The sequence below is a fragment of the Stomoxys calcitrans genome, chromosome 5 (assembly GCF_963082655.1).
Source record: "Stomoxys calcitrans chromosome 5, idStoCalc2.1, whole genome shotgun sequence".
NCBI classification, from domain to species: Eukaryota; Metazoa; Arthropoda; class Insecta; order Diptera; family Muscidae; genus Stomoxys; species Stomoxys calcitrans.
Genome location: NC_081556.1, coordinates 151,614,398 through 151,640,464, shown reverse-complemented (window position 1 = coordinate 151,640,464; position 26,067 = coordinate 151,614,398). Strand labels below are relative to the sequence as shown.

Below are 26,067 nucleotides of genomic sequence, written 5' to 3'. Positions count from 1 at the left end.
TTCAGTCAAATCGGACGAGAATTGCGTCCTCTAGAGGCTCAAGAAATCAAGACCCAAGATCGGTTTAAATGACAGCTATATCAAAACATGGACCGATTTCAACCACACTTGGCACAGTTGTTGGATATCATAACAAAATATCAGGTGCAACATTTCAGTAAAATCGGACGAGAGTTGCGCCCTCTAGAGGCTGAAGAAGTCAAGACCCAAGATCGATTAATATGGAAGCTATATCAAAACATGGACCGATTTGGCCCATTTACAATCTCAACCGACCTACACTAATAAAAAGTATTTGTACAAAATTTTAAGCGGCTAGCTTTACTCCTTCGAAAGTTAGCGTGCATTCAACAGACGGACGGACCGACATGGCTATATCGACTTAAAATGATATGACGATCAAGAATATATATATACTTTAAGGGGTCTCAGGCGTATATTTCATGGTGTTACAAACAGAATGACGAAATTAGTATACCCCATCCTATGGTGGAGGGTATAAAAAAACACAGACGTTTTTGTGATTTTTATTTTGATGAAAATTTCAAAGCATTTCTTATGAATAAAAAAAACACTCATATTACAAAATACATTTTTTCCTCCTCTTAGCAGGCCACCGTAGCTCAGAGGTTAGCTTGACCGCCTATGACGCTGAACGCCTGGGTTCGAATGCTGGCGAGACCATCTGAAAAAATTTTCACAGATGGTTTTCCCCTCCTAATGCTGGCAACATTTATGAGGTACTATGCCATGTAAAACTTCTCTCCAAAGAGGTGTCGCACTGCGGCACACCGTTTGAACTCGTCTATAAAAAGGAGGCCCCTACTATTTAGCTTAAACTTGAAACGAACTGTGATATCTGAGAAGTTAGCCCCTGTTCCTTAGTGGAATGTTCATGGGCAAAATTTGCATTTTGCCTCTTATCAAACTTCTTGACTACGTTCACACTTCTGCTCCAAATTTTCCATTCCAGCCCTTCCGCTTAGAGGCAATTAGTAAAAGGAATTATTTTACAATGAAATCATTTGAAAATTAAAACTAATTATAGAGTAATTTTCATATGGGACCTAGGAATGGGGAAAAAATAATATTTACACGAATATGCAACATGCTACTAAAACTATGCGGTGGCACATTGCCTAGAGAGAATGCAATTAAAATTGAAATTAAATGGCAGGGAAGAAAAAAACGCTAATTTCATGTCATAAACATGAATGCAATGTTAGAGGGAATGGCAAGCAGCAGTTCTTTTTTTTTTGGAAATTCCTTGTATGTTGTTTTCTACAAATAAAATTTTAATTTTTTAACAAATTCAGCCATTTTACCAAATTATAAGCTTTATATGGCACATTAGCTGAAAGCAAGGTTTTTGCTTGTTAATTTATTTATTTTGTTGTTTTCAGAGAGAGAGAGAGAGAGATTGTTGCATGTCCTTTCTCCATTTTAATTGCCAAATTAAACTGAAATTTAATGCACTCTGAATTGCTTACAAAATTTACATGATTTTGACGTGTCCTTTTAATCAGTTTTGTGAAATTTTCTGTTTATACATCGTTACATTTTAATTATTAATCACTTCCATTATTAATGTGGTGTAAGGATATCAAGCAGTATATGAGTTGACCCAGATTTCAGTGTATATTGAAAATGACAGGCATTATCATGTGATATGATACATTTGGGTCAGTTGAAATTCAGAATTTGTACTCCAATTAGAGCACAGGAGAAAGCCATTAGGGAAGGAGATAATAACGGTAGCTAAAAGATGGTAATACTAATAAATTAACTCCTTTAAAATTCTCAAAGCACAATTTATTTCATTTGAGTGCAGCCTCTTTGAAAATCTTTGGTGTATTTTTTCTAAATTTAAGCCTTTTTATTTTTTTTTTCTATTAGATGACGATATATCGAATAAGGATAGCGTCCGCAAATATGGGAATACAAATCAAACTTTAACACCCCGCCACACAATTGATGCTATACTAGGATTAAAGAATCGACAACATATAAACGAAAGTAAGTACTACAACTTTTGTTGCCTATAAACAGATTGCTTTACAATTATTTTTAAAAAATGTTGATTCATTAAGAATTGAACTCTTGTTTGTGAAATTTAGTATAGGTGCTCTGGAATTATGGTTTATGCCTTCATGTATATTTCTTATGCATGACTTTGATGGGATCGATTGGCGAAACACAACAACCTGTATAAAATTATGTTAATGGATAAATGATGAAAGTAGTAAAAAACCCCCATTTTATGACTTTGGTAATGCAAATCTCCTATTTCGTTCAGTTTTTATATACAACTGGCTGGACAGGGCCCGCTCCGCTGCGCCTTTTTTAACACTCTCATATCTATTTGGGGTGGGTACACTTCGCCCTGAATGTGGATATCGTGCTATGGTAGCCTATGTTCGCCTATGACGCTGAACGCCTGCGTTTGAATCCTGCCAAAACTTCGGAAAAAATTTGAAACGGTGGTTATCATCTCTTGATGCTGGCGAAATTTGCGAGGTACCATACCATGCATGGTCATGTAAAAAATTCTCCCCAAAGAGGTGTCGCACTGCGGCACACCGTACGGACTCGGCAATAAAGAAGGCTCCTTATCGTTGATAAACTCAACTAGAATTGGAAAACTCTCATTGATGTATGAAAAGTTTGCCCCTGCTCGGTTCTTGGGCAAATTTTTACCCTACTCCCAAATGCCTTTCTTTTGAGCCCCTATTTACTGTATTGGTAAATATTTCGGGTTTAGGGGGTATTTCGGGGGTGGTCACTTGGCCAACAAAGTATCCCCAGGTACTTGGACCCAACTTATATTATGAAATTCGTACTCTACTCTTGAACAACAAATTATAAAGCATATTTCTTATTCCTGACCGGATACCTTACATTTGAATCCAATATTGTCCCGATCGGTCCACTTTTATTTTTAGGTAAGGGGGAGGGTCCACCCCCCTCCCGATATCAAAACATTATATAGCCTATGTTTCCTTCCAGACCAACCAATGAAAAGTTTGCCCTGCTCGGTTCTTGGGCAAATTTTTACTCTACTCCCAAATGCCTTTCTTTTGAGCCACATATTACTGTATTGGTAAATGATTCGGGTTTAGGGGGTATTTCGGGGGTGGTCACTGGGCCATCAAAGTACCCCCAGGTACTTGGACCCAACTTTTATTATGAAATTCGTACTCTACTCTTGAACAACAAATTATAAAGCATAATTCTTATTCCGGACCATATTCGTAATCAACTCCCGGATACCTTTCATTTGAATCCAATATTGTACCGATCGGTCCACTTTTATTTTTGGGTAAAGGGAAGGGTCCGATATCATATCGCCTATCATATAGCCTATGTTTTCTTCCAGACCAACCTACACAATCGGCGAAAATTTCAAGGTAATCGGTTCATAAGATTCGAACTCTACTTTCAGAAACATTTAGTATGAGTCCGGAGAGGTCATGAATAGGCCACCGTCACTTTGCCCTGAAAATAGATATCAAATTCGATGTTTACTCCCAAATAACCGATGATTTGAGCTCCATATTGCTAAAGTCGAAAGTAAAGTTCAGTTTAAGGGGTGATTTAGGGCGTACCCCTAAATTTGGATATCAAATTCGTTTTCTTTATGCCAAATTTGTAATCTACTCCCGGATACTTTTCGTTTGAGTCCCATATTGATAGGAACGTCGATTATTTCTGGAGCTTTTGGGTTGGGGCGGACCACTGGGTATTTGGACCCAAAATTTAATATGATATTCATTTTCTAGACTCCAATACCTTTCATTTGATACCCATATTGTGCCCATCAGTCCTCTTTTGATTTTGGGTGGCGTTTTTGGTGTAAGGGGGAGGGTCAGCCACCCTCTGATATTTAAAAATTTTGTAAACAAACACACCGAGTCTCATAAAGTCGTGATGGGTCCTATGCCCATTTAGTGAGTTTTTAGGGGGTGGGGTGACCCACTATACTTCGATCTGATTTTGTATGTCAGATTCGTAATCTACTCCCGAATACCTTTCATTTAAGCCCCATATTGATATGGACAACCAATTTGTGTGTTTTAAGACATTTTAGGGCGACATTTAAATAGGGCGACTACCTGGGTATTTGAATCTAATTTTTATTACCATATTCGTATTCTACTCTTCTATACATTTCATTTGATATTCCTATTGTCTTTATCGGTCCACTTGTGATTTTGGTTGGTATTTTTGGGGTAACGGGGAGGGTCCGACCCCTTCCGATATCAACAAATTATAAAGCATATAACTTATTCCTGACCATATTCGTAATCTACTCCCGAATACCTTTTATTTGAGTCCCATATTGTCCTATATACCTATATATAAACCAATTTTGAAGGGTTTTGGGGCTGGGGCGGCCTCCCGGGTACATGGACCCAACTTTTATTATGAAATGCGTATTCTACTCTTGAATACCTTTCATTTGAATCCCATATTATCCTGATCGGTCCACTTATATTTTTGGGTAGTACTTTTGTGGTAAGGGGGAGGGGCCCCCCCACCCCCTCTCGACATCAAAAAATTATATAGCCTGTGTTTCCTATCAGACCAACCTACACAATCTGCGAAAATTTCAAGGTAATCGATGCAGCCGTTTATGAGTCTATACGGAACAAAGAAACAAACCGACAAACAAACAAGCATTTGGCGGGCTTTGGATGTGGGGCGGACCCCCTAGATATCTCACCCTAAATAAAGATACCAAATTTCTGATGTTGAGTTATTATAAGCAATCCAAATTTTGCTTAAATCGCCCCACCAAAATCTGGTGTTTTTAAAAATAGGGCGAGGGAGTGTCCGCCCATTAAAGTTTGGATGTTAGATCTACTTCATTTTCATGGTTTGGGTGGTCACATTTGAGCTACATATTGCTATAGAAGGTATATATGTGTGGTTTAGAGGGTGTTTATAAGGTGGGGCGTTCCTGAAACACTTGACCATAAAGCAGATATCAGATATCATTTGCCATAGTCCACAAGTATGTCCAGTTTGAGGGGTATGTAGGGTGGGCAGTCCCCCCAACGCTAAGACCCACAAGACATTTATTTGAGGCTTTTATTGACGCGATATACAAGTCCTGGTGAAGGGCAGAACGTGACCCACATAGTTGAATCCTTATATCAACATTAGATTCGAACTCTAATGTCATAGACCTTTTTCTAGCTTCCATCATAGGATGGGGGTATACTAATTTCGTCATTTTGTTTGTAACACCTCGAAATATGCGTTTAAGATCCCTAAAGTATGTATATTCTTGATCGTCATGTCATTCTATGTCGATATAGGCATGTCCGCCCGTCTGTCCGTCGAAAGCACACAAACCTTCGAAGTAGTAAAGCTAGCCGCTTGAAATTTTGCGCAAATAATTTTCATTAGTGTAGGTCGGTCGAGATTGTAAATGGGCCAAATCGGTCCATATTTTATATAGCTGCCATATAAACCGATCTTGGGTCTTGACTTCTTGAGCCTCTAGAGGGCGCAATTCTGGTCCTATTTGACTGAAAATTTTGCTAAGTATGGTTCAAATCGGTGCATAACCTTGACTTCTTCAGCTTTAGGGGGCGCGTAGGTACCACCATAGCTGCCATAAAAACCGATCTTGGATCTTGACTTCTTGAGCCGCTAGAGGGCGCAGTTCTCATTTAAATTGGCTGGAATTTTGCATGAGATGTTTTGTTATGACCTTCAATAACTGTACCAAGTATGGCGCAAATCAGTACATAATCTGATATAGCTTCCATATAAACCGATCTGAGATCTTGATTTTTGAGCCTCTAGAGGGCGCAATTCTCATTCGAATTGGCAGAAATTTTGTACAACGGCTTCTCCCATGACCTTCAACATACGTGTCTAATGTTATCTGAATCGATCTCAGATACCAAGGAATAAATTTGTATGTCAGATTTGTACTATTCTTGTAAATATCTTTCTTTTGATACCCATATTGCCCAAAGCGGTAAGTCTCCTGTTGGGTGGGAAGTGTTTTTGGGGGTGGGGGACCCGCACGACACTTAGGATGACATTTTAATGTCATGTTCGTACTCTATTTTTAAATACCTTTCATTTGATACCCTTATTGTCCCAATCGGTAAACATGTCCGTTCGGGTGGGTTTTGGGATGGGGCGTCCCCCTAGGTTATTTGACCCCAATATTTTATACCAATTTCGTATTTTTTTGGGGTAGCATAAGGTGGCATGCAAAATTACGCTTAAAGCGGTGCAGCCATCTCCAAGATCTGGCGTTTTTGAATGGGTATGGGGGGGGTGTGTGAGGTGTTTTGGAAATTGCATTTGTCAGCACTACAACACAAGTGTTATGTTAAACTATTGTTAAGATTTATTGTCTCTTGCTTCTGCTGCAAAATGTTGTTTGTTTTATATTTTTTTTTAAGGAAGAAATCTAATTTTTATTTTTTTTATATTATTTAGGGCTGTGTTTATTTGACACAATTTAGGCATTTATTTGGGCTCTCATGCTTTGAATGACACGTTTTTGTGACAAACGAGTCATTTTGCCCTTATAATTTGTAAAGGAAAACGAGTCGTTTTCAGAGCATTATAAAGGAAAATGAGTCATTTGCTCAAAACAGCTTTGGTCTGAACATAATATTAACCTTAACAGAAATTCCTTTGAAAATTTTCTGCAAGGTTTTCTATCCCATGAAATCATAGCTTAATATGAAAGGTATGAAAGAGTTTTCTATATCTTATCCTCTCTAAAGACATCTTTCTTCTTTTCTTCATTGACTTGTAATGAATGTAACACAAATTAGTAGTTCATGTTACTGGCCTATGTTTACTCTGCTTTTACCGCAAAAATGCATATCTTGATTTCCCCAACACAATGAACATTCCCCTGATCACACAACAGCGATTTAATCATTTTGTAACCTTTCATTAGAAATCATTATTTCGACATTACACCAGAAATTTAACGTTGACAAATGTCTGACAAACAAACGGCCCAGATAGTTATTGCCTTACTCATAAATGGAAAGTGCGGCTAAATACACTGAAAAAAATCATTTTTAATCATCAATTGGTTTGAGTTTAAAATCGATTTTTTATTGTTTTTTTTGTTTAACAAACGCAAAAGCATTATGTTAGGCTGTGCCGATTTAGTTTTTTTTTTTGGGAAACAGTCTTTATACAACTATATCCAAATATAGGTTAAGCTAGGTTGGAAAAGGACAATGCCAAAACATCGTCTTGAAATCCTCTTAGGTCCTTATATACCCCATTTTCATTCCTCAATCTTCTCTCTCCTTTAGCCGCAAGATTTCCCGACCAGAATTCCACCTCCTATACTTTAAGCCGGTCTTTAAGCATGAAATTTTTGAATTTGATTAGATTCACCCCTGTTAGCTCCTCTATGAGTAGTACCTGAAAGCAGTAAAATTCACTATCCCATATCATAAGTCCAGATATTGGAAGAGGAAAAGAAATCTATTTTCCGGGCCGTTAGTGTTATGACACTATTGGCAGATAGTTGTTCTCCATAGACGTAGTATCGCATAGTGGGATAGAATCGACAAAAACTAGAAACTAGAGGCTCAAGAAGTCAAGATCCCAGATGGGTTTATTTGACAACTATATCAGGTAATGGACCGATTTGAACCATACTTAGTACAGTTGTTGGAAGTCATAACGAAACACGTCATGCCAGATTTCAGCAAAATCGGATAGAAATTGCGCCCCCTAGAGGCTCAGGAAGTAAAGACCGATTTCCACCATATTTCGTACAGTTGTTGGAAATCATACCGAAACACGTCATCTCAAATTTCAGCCAAATCGGACAAGAATTGCCTCCGGTCTTAAATAGTTCAGCGGGTAACCCGTCGGCTCCTGCTGCCTTGTTGTTCTTTAGTCTGGTCACTGCTACTTGGACCTCATTCGGACTAGGAGGTAAACATTCTATACCATCATCAGGGATCGGTTCTGCGTTATCCTCTTCGCCGCCAACGTCGGACACTAGCAGTTGGGTAAAATGTTCCATCCATATTCTCAGCATGTTATCTGTGTCAGTTACCAGATTTCCTTCTTTGTCTCTGCAGGAGGATGTGCCTGCAACAAAGCCATCGGTTTGATGTTTAATTCTCTGATAGAATTTCCGGACTTCATTCTGACTCTTAAATTCGCTCACACTCACGTCTTCCATTTCCATTTTCGTTCTGCGGAATAGACGTTTCTCCTCTCTCCTTTTGACCCGTTGCTACTGATTGCAGGGTTGCTCTATATGCCGCATTCTTGGCTTCAGTAGCATCTCGACACTCTTGGTCGTACCATGGGTTTCTTGGAGGAGGCTTCCGGTACCCAAATGTCCAGCTTCCGTGCAGTGTCAAATCGTACTTTCCTCGCCATGTTCCAACGGGTGCGAAACTTTGCTGCAACAAGGTAATGATCCGAATCTATATTCGTTCCACGGATGGATCGTACATCTAACAAGCTGGATGAATGCCTTCCATCTATCACAACGTGATCAATTTGGCTCTGTGGCTCTGTGAGTATTTTTATGTTGAAATCTGGTGCTACTAACTACAATGTTTTTTACCGCGGCGAAATCTATTAGCCTCAACCCATTACTGGACGTTATCTCGTGGAGGCTAAACTTTCCGACTGTTGGACCAAAAATGTCTTCTTCGCACTTATCTCTTAAAAAAAAATCTAAAATTTTTTTCAGTGCATGCTCGTTTGCAAATATTTTGCTCCATTTGTTTTTTCGTTTCTCCAAACAAGTGCTAAATTGCCGGCAAAGCCAAAGGAAATCAAAGGCCATAACTAAAGGAGAACAGGAAAGTGAACGAAATCACAAATGTCACGTAATCATAATCGCATAAGGTTCATGTCTCTCATCCCATACAGCCTGATTGTAAATTCGATAAGGAAAAATACAATTTAAATATGGGTTGCAAAATAGAAGAAAAAAAAAACAGCAAGAAAATAAGTAACCCTCGACCAGAATTCGACTGCTGCGGTGACTGATTCCAATAACAAGTTAGCGCCGCCAAGAATTCCTCCTATTTTCCACAAGGAATTCAAGGCTTCAAGCAGGCCGTATATTTATGAATGGCCAACATGTCAAAAAGGGGCTAGAATTTTGCTAACGAGAAAAGTTCTTTAATAAGAGAAATGCTTAAAAAACACTTGTTTAGGGGGTCTAAAAAAAAGGTGTTTTTGGTTTAAAGAAAGTAAGAAAAAAAACTTGATTTACTTGGCCATAGATAGGCCCATAGAGATAAGACTAACACAGACACTTGCCAAGACAGCTGCAAGCATTTGGTCGAAAGCTCAGCCAAACCAAATGGATTAGGATAATCCATTTCCTTTTCCTCTTTACTCATGAGTTTGCTTTTGCATTTGCCTTTGCTTTGTTGTTGTAGCCCCCAATGAAAGTGTTTCGAATGGGCGTTTTTATGGATTTTTTCTTGTAATTTAAGTTATTCTCTGTGTTGCTGTTGTTGTTTTTGTTCGCTCCTTTCTGGTGATGGTAATGGTGGCATAAAATGATTGTTTAACCGAATTATATTGAAGACAAAAATATGTCTTGTTTAGAAGAAGAAAAATGTGTCTGGTACCACAGAGAGATGTCACGTCAGCCCTCTCTGGTTAAATGGCTTGACTCTTCATGTCTTTTTCCAATACAATTCAGGCGTGTTTTTTTTTTTCTTCTTAGCCACAAACCATAAGAAAGAACTCCCCACAGTAACGAAAGAGTGTTTTTTTTTTTTGGAGAGCACTAACACAAAAAGGTCTTTGAAAATGACATTGGAAAGAGTTGTGCAAAGTTTGATTTGATTTTGAAAATGATTATTTTTCTAAACGCCTTCGCAATATTCGATAAACGAAGGTGTTGTCGAAAAGTGCTTTATGGTTTTTGACGCGTCGAAAATTAATTTGATTTTGGGAAAATCTCGTTTGTAGTATATGACAAAAGCCCACATTTGGGGTTAAACGAATAAAAGGGAATAAATATAAAAAAATTATTTAAAAACCAGATGTGTGGGTTACATGACATTCTTCAATTGATGACTCTTTTCAAGCCACAACAAATATATTTAAATGATGTTTTTCTAAAGCCAACGCGCCCGCTAGAGGGCGCAATTCTCATCCGATTTGGCTGAAATTTTGCATAAGGTGTTCTGTAATGACTTCCAACAACTGTGTTAAGTATGATATGGTGCATAACCTGATATAGCTGCCATATCAATCGATCTTGGGTCTTGAAATTTCGCACATAGTGTTTTAATATCACTTCTAACAACTGTGCTAAGTATGGTTCACATCGGTCTATAACCTGATATAGCTGCCCTATAAACCGATCTTGGGTCTTGACTTCTGGAGCCTCTAGAGGGCGCAATTCTCATCCGATTTGACAGAAATTTGGCACATAGTGTTTTTAAATAACTTATAATAACTGTGCTAAGTATGGTTCAAATCGGTCCATAACCTGATATAGCTGCCATATAAACCGATCTTGGGTCTTGAGTTAGTGAGTCTCTGGAGCCTCTAGAGGGCGCATTTCTCGTCCGATTTGACTGAAATTTTGCACATAGTGTTTTGATATCACATCCACCAACTGTGCGAAGTATGGTCCTAATCGGTTCATAACCGATCTTGGGTTTTGACTTCTTGAGCTTCTAGAGGGCGGAATTCTCATCCGATTTGGCACAAATTTTGTACAACCGCTCCTCCCATGGCCTTCAACATACGTGTGCAATATGGTCAGAATCTATCTATAGCTTGATACAGCTCCCATATAAACCGATCTCATGATTTTGCTTCTATAGACCCTAATTGCCTAAAACATTGTTTACCTAAAAAGAGATACCGCCCAAAGATGGTGCATTATGATCCTGTGGTGAAAATATGTTACTACATTTTTTTATATCTGAAGGGGGAGCGGACCCTCCCCTTTACAAAAAATTTCAAAAACGACAGACCTCGGAGTTGGGTGGTTAGATTTAAACGAAATTTTGTATGCCTTCTTATAGTAACCAAAAAACAAAAATTTGGTATCTAAATTTTGGTTGGGGTACCAAGGGGGCCGCCATACCCCCAAAACCTACCAAATATATAAACAGACCAATCATGCCAATATGGGACCCAAATAAAAGGTATTTAAGATTAGAAAACTTAACTGATATCTAATTGTCGGACCAAGTGTTTGGGGGACCACCCCAACCCCCAAAACACCTCTAAATTGGACATATTTTCCGACCATGGCAATATGGGACTCAAATGAAAGGTATTTGCCAGTAGAATACGAATATTATATACAAATGTGGGGCCAAGTGTTTGGGGGAGCACCCCAACCCCCAAAACGCCCCTCCCAAATAGGACTTATTTACTGAACATGGCAATGTGGGACTCAAATAAAAGACATTTGAGAGTAGAATGCGAATCTGATATCCAAATGTGGAACCAAGTGTTTGGGGGGCGTCCCACCCCAAAAATAACCACCAAACAGAACAATTTTATGACCATAGCAATATGGGTCTCAAATGAAAGGTCTTTGGGAGTAAAGCACGAATCTAATATAATTTTTTTAGGAAAAGTGTCTATAGGACCACCCCATCCCCATAACTCCACCTAAATAGGACGTATTTGCTGACAATTGCAATATGGGGCTCAATTAAGAGCTATTTTAGAGTAGAACACGAATCTGATAAATATTTTTAGAGCCAAATCAAGTGCAGCCCCATCCCCCAAACCGAAAATGTCTACCGACTATGGAATTATGGGGCTCAAGTGAAAGGTATTTGGGAGTAGACCACAAATTTAAAGTTAATATTCGGAACCAACTGTCAAGAGGACGTCCGTCCCCATAACAACCCCCAAAAAGGACGTATTTGTTCGCCACGACAATTTGGCTTTTAAAGAGAGTGGATCTCGATATTTTTAGTTTTAGGACCCATACCCCAAACGGAGCATATTTGCAGACTTTTGCAATAAAAAGTTTTAATGAAAGTTATTTGCGATTAGAAAATAAAATTAATATCCAATTTTAAGACCAATGGCAATATGGGGTTGAAATAAAGGATATTTGAGAGTAGAGCACGAGGCTGATTTCTTTTCAGAGCTAAAAGAAATCTAAGACGATCTATCAATGTCCGTGTAAGGCCTTTCGACATCATTCTTCAATTTGGACCAGATCGGTCTAGATTTGGATATAGCTGCTATATAGACCGATCTCTCGAATTAAAGTTTTGGGCCTATCAAAGACCCATTTATTGTCCGAATTTGCCAAAATTCGAGACAGTGAGTTGTGTAAGGCCCTTCGACATCCTTCTTCAATTTGGGCCAGATCGGTCCAGAATTGCATATAGCTGCCATATAGACCTATCTCTCGATTTAAGATTTTGGGTCTATCAAAGTTGCATTTATTGTCGGATGTCGCCGAAATTTGGAAGAGTTAAGTTAAGGTAAGCCCCTCGACATACTTCTGCAATATGGAACAGATTGGTCCTGATCGATATAGCTGCCATATATACCGATCTCTCTATTTAAGATTTTGGGGCCATAAAAATCTCATTTATTGTCCGATGTCGCCGAAATTGGGGACAGTGAGTTGTGTAGGGCCCTTCGACATCCTTCTTCAATTTTTCCCAGATCGGTCTTGATTTGGATATAGCTGCCATATAGACCGATCTCTCGGTTTAAGGTTTTGGGCCCATTAAAGGCGCTTTAATTGTCCGATTTCGCCGAAATTTGGGACAGTAAGTTAAGTTAGGCCCCTCGATATACTTCTGCAATATGGCACAGATCGGTCCTGATCGATATAGCTGTCATATATACCGATCTCTCTATTTATGATTTTGGGGCCATAAAAATCGCATTTATTGTCCGATGTCGCCGAAATTAGGGACAGTGAGTTGTGTAGGGCCCTTCGACATCCTTCTTCAATTTGGCCAAGATCGGTCCAGATTTGGATATAGCTGGCACATAGACCGATGTTTCGATTTAAGGTTTTGGGTCCATTAAAAGCGCTTTAATTGTCCGATTTCGCCGAAATTTGGGACAGTAAGTTAAGTTAGGCCCCTCGATATACTTCTGCAATATGGCACAGATCGGTCCTGATCGATATAGCTGTCATATATACCGATCTCTCAATTTAAGATTTTGGGGCCATTAAAATCGCATTTATTGTCCGATATCGCCGAAATTGGAGACAATGAGTTGTGTAGGGCCCTTCGACATCCTTCTTCAATTTGGCTTAGATCGGTCCATATTTGAATATAGCTGCTATATAGACCGATCTCTCGATTTAAAGTTTTGAGTCCATTAAAGGTGCATTTATTGACCGATGTCGTCGAAATTTGGGACAGTTAGTTAAGGCAAGCACTTCGGCATATTTCTGCAATTCGGCCTAGATCGAGCAAGATTTCCATATAGCTGCCATATAGACCGATCTCTCGATCTAATGCTTTGGGGTCATAAAAGACGTATGTATTGTCTGATTTCGCCGAAATTTGGAACAGTGAGTTGTGTTAGGCTCTACGACGTTTTTCTTCAAATTAGCCCAGATCGGTCCAGATTTGGATATAGCTGCCATATAGACCGATATCTCGATTTAAAGTCTTTGCCCCATATAAGGCGCATTTATAATCCGATTTCACTGAAATTTGACACAATGACTTAGGTTAGGCTTTTCGACAAACGTGTCGTATATGGTTCAGATCGGTTTATTTATAGATATAGCTACTAAAAACACCAATATTTTGTTATACACAATTGAACAATGACTTGTATATTTAGTATTTGGTCCAAATCGGAGCATATTTCGATATAGCTGCTATGGGGCATAAGGTTTACATATTTCACCGGATTTTGACGAAATGTGGTTTACATATATACCCGAGGTGATGGGTATCCAAAGTTTAACGCCTTTTTACTTGTTTATTAAACAAATAGTTTCATTGTCAAAAACCGTATTCAAGCTTCTTTATTTATTTACAAAATAAACTGACAATTGGAAACAACTACCATTATAACATTTAAAAATCATTGCTTGTTTGGTCAATTAAAATTTCATATTTCATAGCAATGGCAAAGCATTTAATTGAATTATTTTGTTTTATGATTTTATTTAAAATCAATTTAACGGACACTAAACATTTTAATGTTGCCAATTCATTAAAAGTTATTAAACAACACCAGACGCATTGTGAGGCTCACACACACAGCCATATTCTAGCCCCTTCATTTATTCAACGATTCATCTGTCCATCGATCGATGCATATATTGACTGCTTAACACTCTCATCACACTGCGGACATTGTTGAACTATATTGGCTGTCAAAATGTATTTTTGATCAAAGTGACAGCTAAAGGTTGGCTGGCCACGAGTCCATTAGTAGTAGGCATTCACTCACTCACTCACTTATTTAACAGTCATTGTAAGAGCTATCTCGTTGGTGGGGGGGATCTGGGGCCAAAGAAGATCAAGAAGATGTTCCCTTTTAATGCTGAGCCTGAAAGCAAATGCAAGGAATTTGGCTTGGTCATCTAAATCAGGCCTTCGGTATTTTTTTTTTGTTGCAGTTGGTTTGCCAACGACCGACAAACCGATTGAACGGTTGCCGGCTTCAGGCATTGTTAACGTCATAATAAATGCATTCTACTCCACACTCTACGAAGGCGAATAAACGCCTGGTGTTTGTTGTAGTTGCTGCACGGGGTTCTTACACTTCTAAGCCGCACATTACAAGCGCATACCATTAAAGCCCACAACAGAGCGCTACTAATTGGTTTCAATACGCCACACATTTGTATGCTTGTTTTTCTTTCTTCATCAATTTTGACGCACTTATGAATGTAGTTTTACGCTTCCTATCAGGTCTGGCTATAATGGAAGGGGGGAGAGCTTTATTGAAACTGATTCATTCAATGATTTGGCTCGTCTTATTCACAGATGCAGAGCGAGAGAGAGAGAGAGAAACGAGAGTTTGTATTTTTGGTTGAGTAGGGGAGAGTTACAGTTGAAGTGGTTTTGTGGAATATGCCTTTTTCTTATGAGCTCTTTGATTGACAGCTTAATAAGGCTTGTTTGACTTTCTGATATTATTAAATATCCATCCATACAATTGTAAGCACTTAATAAGTTTTAAGTGGTTATTAATGCAGATTAATTGAACATTGACCAGAGGCGTAGACTAAGTGAGTAAGAAAGATGGAGAGCGATCAATGAGTTTGGCTTACTTTGGAAATCATATGGTGACGGATTAAGAGCAAAACGATCTTTATTGAAATTTATTTACAAAAAGTAATTTTAAAGTTCATGACAGCTACCTTTTTTGTAACCACCACCATAGGATGGGCATTATGTTAATCTATTCATTCCGTTTGTAATGCCTCGAAATATGGATCTGCGAACCCATATTGTCTTACAATGTCGTCATGATATTCTAAGTTTATAAAGACATGTCCTTTCGTTTTTCGACATCACTATAGCGGTCGAACGTAAGAAGCTTTCCGCTACTTCTCAATTATGAAGATCGATGGGTATTGCAAATGGGTCACCTTGGTTCAGACTTTCATATAAAGTGGCCCTTCGCTATGACTTCTTGAGCCCGCTAGAAGCCAACATTTTTACGCTATTACGCCAAAACCTACACCAAACCTAGCCCAGATAGGTTCATAAATAGGTATAGCCCCCATATAAAAAAGAATAGATTTGCTTCTTGGGTCCTAAGAAGCTACAGCATGTGGGTGATTGGGCTGAAATTTGTGTGAAATAATGTTAAATAAATATATGCCTTCCAACAACAATATATGTCCATGGAGAAAATACTGTAGCGGTGGTTTCTCAGCTAAATGGAATTTTTACATTTTTATACCCACTACCATAGGATGGCGGTATACTAATCTAGTCATTGCGTTTGTAGCACCTCGAAATATTGATCTAGAACCTTATAAAGTACATATTTTCTTGATCGTCTCGACATTCTGAGTCATCTAGCCATGTCCGTCCGTCCGTTCGACCGTCTGTCTGTTGAAATCACAATGGCAGTTGAATTCGTAAAGCTAGCCGCTTGAAATTTTGCACAGATACGGAATGACTATGAGCACTACACAGGCTGGAACTTTGAGCTCCGACTTGTGTGGTGCCCATCGTTATGACGGCAAGCTTAGCTGAAAGCTACCGGGCGCGTCCAGAGGTTGCGGATGGTGGAAAGCTCCATTTTTATGCGGAGTAGCTGCAAATGCGGCCGCGGGCAGTCAGCGATTTTCAAGAGAAGAGTCTCAGTGAGAAGTCAGGTGGCACTGGCTCTTAATTAAATACTGAGTGCCAATGATACTCGAGATGACAAGGCGAGTTATTGGCGCCTTCAAATAACCAATGGCCAACATCAGCGTCTGTTCCCAGGTTAGGGGCGGTTGGAGGCGAGCGTCGGATCTTGGAGCAAGCGGCTCGCCACAACGAGGGATACGTGTGCAATCCCACAAAAGAAGAAGAAAGATTCGAAGGGCCTAACACAATTCTCTGACCCAAATTTCAGCAAAATCGGATACTAAATGTGGCTTTTATGGGCCTAAAACCCTAAATCGGCGGATCGGTCTGTATGGCAGCAATATCCAAATCTGAACCGATCTGAGCCGATCTGAAAAGAGATGTCGAAGAGCCTAACACTGTCATAAATTTCAGCAAAATCGGATAATAAATGTGGTTTTTAGGTTCCTAAATCAGCGGATCGGTCTATATGGGGGCTATATCAACATATTGTCCGATATAGACCATCTTCGAACTTAACCTGCTTATGGACAAAAAATAATTTGTGCAAAGTTTCAGCTCAATATTTCTAATTTTAAAGCCAGTAGCGTTATTTCAACAGTCGGACGGACATGGATAGATCGTCTTAGATTTTTACGACGATCAAGAATATTTATACTTTATAAGGTCGGATATGTATATTTCGATGTGTTGCAAACGGAATAACAAAATAAATATACACCCATCCTTTGGTGGTGGGTATAAAAAGTTAAAACTTGTAAGTTGGGCCGGCGCGAATTTTATTGGGTTGGCCAAAAAAATTGTTGCGGATTTTTCATATAGTTGGCGTTAACAAATTTTTTCAACGGCTTGTGACTCTGTAATTGCATTCTTTCTTCTGTCAGTTATCAGCTGTTATTTTTAGCTTGCTTTAGAAAAAAGTGTAAAAAAGTATATTTGACTAAAGTTCATTCTAAGTTTTACTAAAAATGCATTTACTTTCTTTTTAAAAATCCGCAATTACTTTTTGGGCAATATATATCCTCCACCATGGATCGCATGTGTGAAGTTATTAATCAGAGGTCAAGCAATAAAAATCGCGCAATAAACATATATTGGGATATGAATTGCTTCATTTAGGTACTCAAGACGACAAATCGAGATATAGGTTTAAATGGCAGCTATATAAAATTATGAATCGGGTCGGGGTCATTCTTACCATCCTGGATGTCATAGAAGAAGTCATTGTGCAAAATTTCATCCAACTGAGATAAGAATGACGCTCTTTAGGTGCTCATGAAGAACAATCGTTTATATAGGAGCTACGTATAACAGGTAATGGACTGATTCAGTCCTTGCTGTAGGAAATCAGAGAAGAACTCATTTTGAACAATTTCAACCAAATCGGATAGAAATTTTGACCTCGAGGGGCTCAAGAAGTCGAATTGTGTAATTGCGGATTATATGGTACCTACAACAGATTATCGGCGGATAGGACCAGTTCTTTGAATTGCATTGGGTACATTTGTTCCGTCTCTTCAAGAAAATTTGATAGTTGTTTATGCATTAATTTTTTAAATAATTTATCCATTAGAGTAACAACGCTAACGGGATTTGAATTCTTGAGTCTCTCTACCCCTCCATTTTTATCCGTTTAATTAGATACTAAGTACTTGGACTACACTCATGTAACATGAACTGCTCTTCAAGAGCAGAATAAACCTATAAACGCCATGTATGAGTCGAAATGAAACAATATCCCATCACAGTGGGAATGTTGCAGCTATGACAAATTGTGATTAAATGAATATATTTATTTTTGCAAAACTTGAATCATTAAGTCCCAATTATAATTTTTTACATATTGAGAAAATTAAAAATACTTTAAAAGAGTATTTCATACATACAGTCCAATTTTCATTTCGGACATCGCTGGTTTATATTGGGTTGCCCAAAAAGTAATTGCGGATTTTTTAAAAGAAAGTAAATGCATTTTTAATAAAACTTAGAATAAACTTTAATCAAAAATATACTTTGTTTACATTTTTTTTCTAAAGCAAGCTAAAAGTAACAGCTGAAAACTGACAGAAGGAAGAATGCAATTACAGAGTCAAAAGCTGTGAAAAAATTTGTCAACGCCGACTATATGAAAAATCCACAACTACTTTTTGGACAACCAATATTTATATATGCCTGTATGATAACAGATCTTCTATTTGAATTTTTAACGACTTCTTTACGATTTGTTTAGAATTTCAAATATCGACTTTTTTTATGATTACCCGTGACCACGAAAAGTAGGGTACAACTGCACCTCATGTTGCCGAGTTGACATCACATATTCTAGAGTGAGTTCCGCCAATTCAGAAGCAAATTTGCCTCAATTCTCTTTAATTTATTCACCAACAGGGTGTAAAAGTTCTATTATAAATTATGAATAAATTATAAATCCCATACTCTAACCTACCACAATGTCTTTGAAAATACTTTCAAATATCAACTATAACTCCCACACACCACCTGATATTCTCCATCAATTGCAAAAAGGCCGACAAACAACTCAGAGTGACAAAAGTCTATGTAAGAGAATAGCGATTAAGACAATAAACAAAAAGCTTAAATGCCTTAATTAAAAGTGATTTTTCCAAAAACAAAACGGGGCAACATTGACCAGATCAATCAATCTCATGTATCAGACGAAATAGCCGCAGCAACTGTCAAAATGTTGTTATTGCTCTCGAATGGAATGGTTCCACCCCCTCTCGCACGCTACATCAAGGGTATGGGCCTGAGGTTTTATGTATGATTATATGGACCATTAATAAAAGCATGATTCGACAATTTTTCGCTTCGTCCCCTTCCTAGGAACCTAATGAGAAGGTCTTAGCTGGAGCAAAGGCATTCAAAGATGACGACGACGATGATGATGATGATGATGAGCGAGGTAATGGGCCTTTGGCCTTTTTAGTTTGTGGTCTATCATGAATTACCAACATCAACAACAACAATAAACATACATAATAACATTTCAATTAAGTGTGCCGCCAACGCCAATATTGCCTGCCGCCAGCTTTTCTTTGAGTCTTTTATGCAACTTCGAATGTTGTATCTGGGATGCCTTTTAAAGCCGGCTCTTCTCTTTTCCGACACCTTCAAAGTGTTGGGGTTTTCAGTTCAGTTCAGTTTTTTTTTTTTTGCTTTTTGGCTAATGATAATGCAACAGACCAAGTGAGCGAACGACCGATATCAGGATTACTGTCACTTTTTAACAATGGACAAAAGGAAAATAAACCAAAAAGAGCAACAACAACACCAACAACTTGTCTCCTTTCTTCTCGGCATTGTAATTGAACAGAAATTGGGAAAAACCAAAAGACAGCTAAGCCTGGCCTGATATGCTCTGGCCTGTCTAATGGCCACCATGAGAACGAAAGAGACAAGAGCAACTCCAGATTATGTCAAATCATCATTTTGACACGATTAATGTCAAATTAAAAGGCGTTTGAGCCAACATTGTTAACATCTACAACAACAGCTGTGCTCTATCCAATCCAACAGATGAAACTGAATGGAAAAATTGGACCATGATTAAGAAAAAGAAAATTTTATTGAACAAATTAGTTGAGGATTTGACAAGAAAATTATTCAGCATTGCGTCTTTAAAATAAGAGCAGATCATTATCATTGGCGTTAGAGGGAAAAAAGAGAATTTCATCTTTGGCGGAGTTGTAGAGGGAAGTAAGGGTTTCATCTGTTGTGGGTTTTTGATTACATACATTTTTAGGGAAATACTAGGTTATGACGACAATATGTGAAGTGAGACCAAACAGCGGTTGTTTTACAGAAAATAGTGTACATTAGACAATGGGGTAAGGAAGTCCAAGAAAATTGAACTTTTGAATTATATGCGTTTTTCTGTACGGAATTATTGCATATAAGAAAGTAGTTTCTTATATAATTTTTAATTTTATTTAAATTTTTTTCTGTATAATTTTTATATCCACCACCGCAGGATGGGGCTATGATCATTTTGTCATTCCGTTTGCAACACATCGAAATATCCATTTCCGACCCTTTAAGGTATATATATTCTTGATCCGCGTAAAAATCTAAGACGATCTAGCCATGTCCATCCGTCAGTCCGTCTGTCTGTTAAAATCATGCTACAGTCTTTAAAAATAGAGTTATTGAGCTGAAACTTTGCACAGATTCTTTTCTTGGTCCGTAAGCAGTTTAAGTTCGAAGATGGGCTATATCGGACTATATCTTGATATAGCCCCCATATAGACCGATCGGCCGATTTAGGGTCTTAGGCCCAAGAAAGCCACATTTATTATCCGCTTTTGCTGAAATTTGTGACAGTGAGTTTTGTTAGACTCTTCCACATCCTTTTTATACCCTACACCACTACTGTGGTACAGGGTATTATAACTTAGTGCATTTATTTGTAACACCTAAAAGTAAGAGAGATAGACCCATTGATAAGTATACCAATCGACTCAAAATCACTTTCTGGTTCGATTTAGCTATGTCCGTCCGTCCGTCTGTCTGTCCGTCTGTCCATGTTAATTCGTGTACAAAGAACAGGTAGCAGTTTTCATTCGATCGTCTTCAAATTTGGTACAGGCATGTTTTTCGGCCTAGAAACGAAGCCTATGCAAATTGGAGAAAATCGGTTAAGATATGGATATAGCTCCCATATATATGTTCGTCCGATTTTCAGTAATAATGCAATAAAATGGTCATTTGTAAACTGATTCTCTCGAAATTTGGCAGGAAGGACTCTTTTACGACTGTCAACATTACTGGTGAATTTCATGGAAATCGGTTCAGATTTAGATATAGCTCTCATATGTATATATCACCCGATTTTCACTCCTAGAGCCACTGCAAGCACTTTTATTGACCAATCGTGCCAAAATATTGCACAACGCTTTCCTCGATGACTACCACAATATAGATAGAGTTTGGTCAAAATCGGTTCAGATTTAGATATAGCTGTCAATATATGTTCGTCCGATTTGCAGTAATATTGCAATAAAATGGTCTTTTGTTAACCGATTTTCTCGAAATTTGGTAGGAGGGATTTTCTTTTGACTCTCAATATTACTCTGAGTTTCATGGAAATCGGCCTAGATTTAGATATAGCTGTCATATATGTATATCGCTCGATTTTCACTCCAAGAGCCACTGCCAGCGCATTTATTGACCAATCTTGCCAAAATTTTACGCAACGCTTCCCTTGACGATAGATAAAGCTCTCATATATATGTTCGTCTGATTTTTGGAAATATTGTAAAAAAGTGATCATTTGTTATCCGATTTTCTCGAAATTTGGCAGAAAGGATTTTCTTATGACTCTTAATATTACTGGTGAATTTCATAATCGGCCCAGATTTAGATATAGCTGTCATATATGTATATGGCCCGATTTTCACTTTAAGAGCCACCGCAAGCGCATTTATTGACCAATCTTGCCAAACGCTTTTCTCGCCGACTACCACATAATCTAAGAAGTTTGCTCGGAATCGGTTCAGAATTAGATATAGCTCCCATATATACGTTCGTCAGATACTGCGTAATTTGCCATAATGTTGTCATTTGTCAACCGTAGTTTTTACAGCTTAAACATATTTGCTCGCCGAGGTCCATCACAATTGGCTCAGAATTGGATATAGGTCCACCATTGTACTTATAGGGTAGGTGTAGGGTATTATACAGTCGGCACCGCCCGACTTTTGCCCTTCCTTACTGGTTTAATTTTGCCCAGATCGGCTCAGATTTGGATATAGCTGCCATATAGACCGATCTCTCAATTTAAGGCTTTGGGCCCATAAATGGCGCATTTCTTGTCCGATGTCGCCGAAAATTGGGACAGTGAGTTAGGTTAAGCACCTCGATAGATTTGGAAATAGCTGCCATATAGACCGATCTCTCGATTTAAAGTTTTGGGCCCCATAAAAAGCGCATTTATTGTCAGATGTCGCCGAAATTCGGCACAGTGAGTTGTGTTAGGCACTTCGACGTACTTCTGCAATATGACACAGATCGGTTCAGATTTGGAAATAGCTGCCATATTGGCCGACCTCTCGATTTAAGGTTTTGGGCCCATAAAAGGCGTATTTATTGTCCAATTTCGGAGAAATTTAGTATTGCAATTTTTGTTAGGCTCCTACGGCCCAAATCGATAAAATTTTTCATATAGCTGCCATATATACCGATTTCCTGAAAAATGTTTTACGCCAATAAAAGGTAAGTTTATTTACCGACTTTGCTGAAATTAGGCACAATGTGTTTGGTTTAGCCCCTCAATATTCGTACCGAGTATGGATACGATCGGCCTATATTTCGATACAACTGCCATATATGCCGATCTGTCAACTTAAGTTCTTGAGCCCATACTAGGCGTATTTAGTGTCCGATTTCGCTGAAATATGGTATGTGTTAGGTATGTATGTGTTTATTTCTCGATTTCGCTCAAATTCTCTTCCATATTTGGATATAGCTGTCATATACATATACCGATCTCTCGCTTTAAGTTCTTAGGCTAATAAAATTTTAATTTTTTTAACCGATGAATTTGGTACAATTTGTGTTAGACCCTTATATAACCTTTCTGGATATGGTGAACATCGGACTACATTTAGATATAGCTGCTATGGGTTAAAAAATTATGCTCTGTTAAGAAAGTTCATAGTGCGCTTCATTTTTTGGATGAAGCTCATTTTTGGCTCAATGGGTACGTAAATAAGCGGAATTGTCGATTTTGGAATGTCGAAGACCAACCAAAATCATGGCAAGAGCTACCAACGCATCCAGAAAAAGTTACAGTTTGATGCGGTTCATGGGCTGGTGGTATCATTGGACCGTACTTCTTCAAAGATGATGTGAATCGTAACGTAACTGTGAATGGTGAGCGCTACCGTAAGATTATATTTAAATTTTTTTAACCAAAATGCAAGATCTTTACTTGCATGACATGAGGTTTCAATAATACGGTACCACATTCCACACAGCACGTGTAACAATGGACCTATTGAGAGGCGAGTTCGGTGAACATTTTATTTCACGTTCGGAACCTGTCAATTGGCCGCCTAGATCGTGCAATTTAACGCCTTTAGCATATTTTTTGCGGGACTATGTTAAAGCTCATGTCGATATAGACAAGTTCGCTTCAATTGATGCATTGAAAGATAACATTGAAGTATTTAGCTGTGAGATACTGACCGATATGTTGGATAAAATTTCTGAATTTTGTGTATTTTCTTTGAAAAGCTTTCCTACAACTCTTCAATCATCTGTATTAAGGTAGGGCCAGACCAAACTCAATGCCTTTTAACTTGTTATTTATAATTTTTATGGATATTATCGGCACATTGGCATAAACTCATGCTATGATTACAATTAAAAACAGCTTCTGAACATTGAGTCAATAAGTTGCTATTGTTTCCCCTTGTCATCATCATCATCATCTTACCATAACTCATTTTCAAATTTCTATGAATCAATTTCTATTTTACACCTCACTTGATACAAGATTCTACAACTGTTACCACCTCAACAAAAGAAATTATTCTGATTTCTTACTTTGTTGCCCAGCAGGCTAAAGCTTAACAAATTAAATGCTTTAATGAAATTAACAAGGAATCTATGAAGACGAATCTTTATACATAACGAAAACAATGAGAAACCGCAATTAATAATCTTGGCAAGACCAAAAAAAAAAAAAAACACAAAACACCAAAATCGTGTAAAACAAATTAAGTAGCTCACCTGGAAGCTTTAACCCCAAAAAATGGCCATAACGAATTATCTCCCTACTTAGCAGACAAATGAAGGTAGCCCACACGCAAGTTCAGCGACCACTTAACTATGGCAGTCTGTGGTATATGTGGTGATGGTTATGGTGTTGCTGACAGCTTCTTCCAATAATTTCTATCTATTTTCCATTATGAACTCTTTAATATGAAGCAGATTAATTAATCCAATAATGAAAACATAAAACATCCCTGTGATAATGAACATCTTTTGTGATTTTATTAATGAAAGATGCCACAAACTTGTGTTGATTGATCAATGGTTGAAAATAAAAACTTACATCAAAGGAAAGACAGAGGATATACGAGTATAAGCATATCAAAATTTGTAAAATCACAGTTAATCAATAACCAATTTCACTTTAATGTTTAAAATAAAAATTCAATTAGAAATCTATTTCAAAAACTATAAGAATAGGCAAAATCGATCGATCGATCTGAACCATATACGAGACAGATGTCGGAAAGCCTAACATAGGTTACTGTGTCAAATTTCAACGAAATCGGATTATAAATGTGCCTTTTATGAGGTCAAGACTTTAAATTGAGATACCGTTCTGCATGGCAGCTATATCCAAATCTGAACCGATCTGGGCCACATTGAAGAAGGATGTCGAAGGGCCTAATACAATTCACTGTCCCAAATTTCGGCGAAATCTGAAAATAAATGCGCCTTTTTTGGGCCCAAAACCTTAAATCTTTATGTCAGCTATATCCAAATCTGGACCGATCTGGGCCAAATTAATGAAGGATGTCGAAGGGCCTAATACAACTCACTGTCCCAATTTTTGGTGAAATCTGACAACAAATATGACTTTTATGGGCCCAAAACCTTAAAACGAGAGATCGATCTATATGACAGCTATATCCAAATCTGAACCGATCTGGTCCAAATTGAAGAAGGATGTCGAAGGGTCTAACAGAACTCACTGTCACAAATGTCAGCAAAAGCGAATAATAAATGTGGCTTTTATGGGCCTAGGACCCTAAATCGAGAGATCGGTCAATATGGGGGCTACATCCAAGTCTGGACCGATCTGTGCCATATTGCAAAAGGGTATCGAGGGGCTTAACACAACTCACTGCCCCAAATTTCAGGGTCATCGGACAATAAATGTGTCTTTTATGGCCCCAAAGCCTTAAATCGAGAGATCGGTCTATATGGCAGCTATATCCAAATCTGTGCCGATCTGAGCCAAATTAAAGAAATGTCGAAGGGCCTAACACAATTAACTGTCCCAAATTTTAGCGACATCGGACAACATAAGCGCCTTTAATGGGCCCAAAATCTTAAATCGTGAGATCGGTCTATATGGCAGCTATATCCAAATCTGGACCGATCTGAGCCAAATTGCTGAAAGATGTCAAGGGGCCTAACGCAACTCACTGTCCCAAATTTAACCAAAATCGTATAATAAATGTGACTTTTATGGGCCTAAGACTCTAAATCGGCGGATCGGTCTATATGGCAGCTATATCCAAATCTGGACCGATCTGGGAAAAATTGAAGAAGGATATGGGAGGGCCTAACACAACTCATTGTCCCAAATTTCGGCAAAATCGGATAATAAATGTGACTTTCGTGGGCCCAAGACCCTAAATCAGAGGATCGGTGTAAATGGGGGCTATATAAAGATAAAGGCCGATATAGCCCATCTTCGGACTTAACCAGCTTATGGACAAAAAAAAGAATCTTGCACAGATTCAGCACAAGATCTCTACTTTTAAGGACTGTAGCGTTTTGCAAAAGACAGATGAATGGCATAACACAACTCACTGTCCCAAATTTCAGCAAATTCGGATAATAAATATGTCTTTAATGGGCCTAAGACCCTAAATCAGCGGATCGGTCTATATGGCAGCTATATGGAAATCTGGACCGTTCTGGGCCAAATTGAAGAATGATATCGGAGGGCCTAACACAACTCATTGTCCCAACTTTCAGCAAAATCGGATAATAAATGTGGCTTTTATGGTCCTAGGACCCTAAATCGGCGGATCGG

The 26,067-nt window shown here is 38.2% G+C and overlaps 1 protein-coding gene across 1 annotated transcript in view; it reads left to right on the top strand.

The window, feature by feature from the left end:
* The window catches only part of LOC106091870 (retinal homeobox protein Rx), a 143,678-nt gene that overhangs the window by 10,080 nt on the left and 107,531 nt on the right, over window positions 1–26,067 (top strand). Inside the window, exon 2 of the mRNA XM_059369974.1 lies at window positions 1,897–2,016. Within this exon, the coding sequence (XP_059225957.1) occupies window positions 1,897–2,016 (120 nt within the window). The remainder of the gene's footprint in view (window positions 1–1,896; window positions 2,017–26,067) is intronic.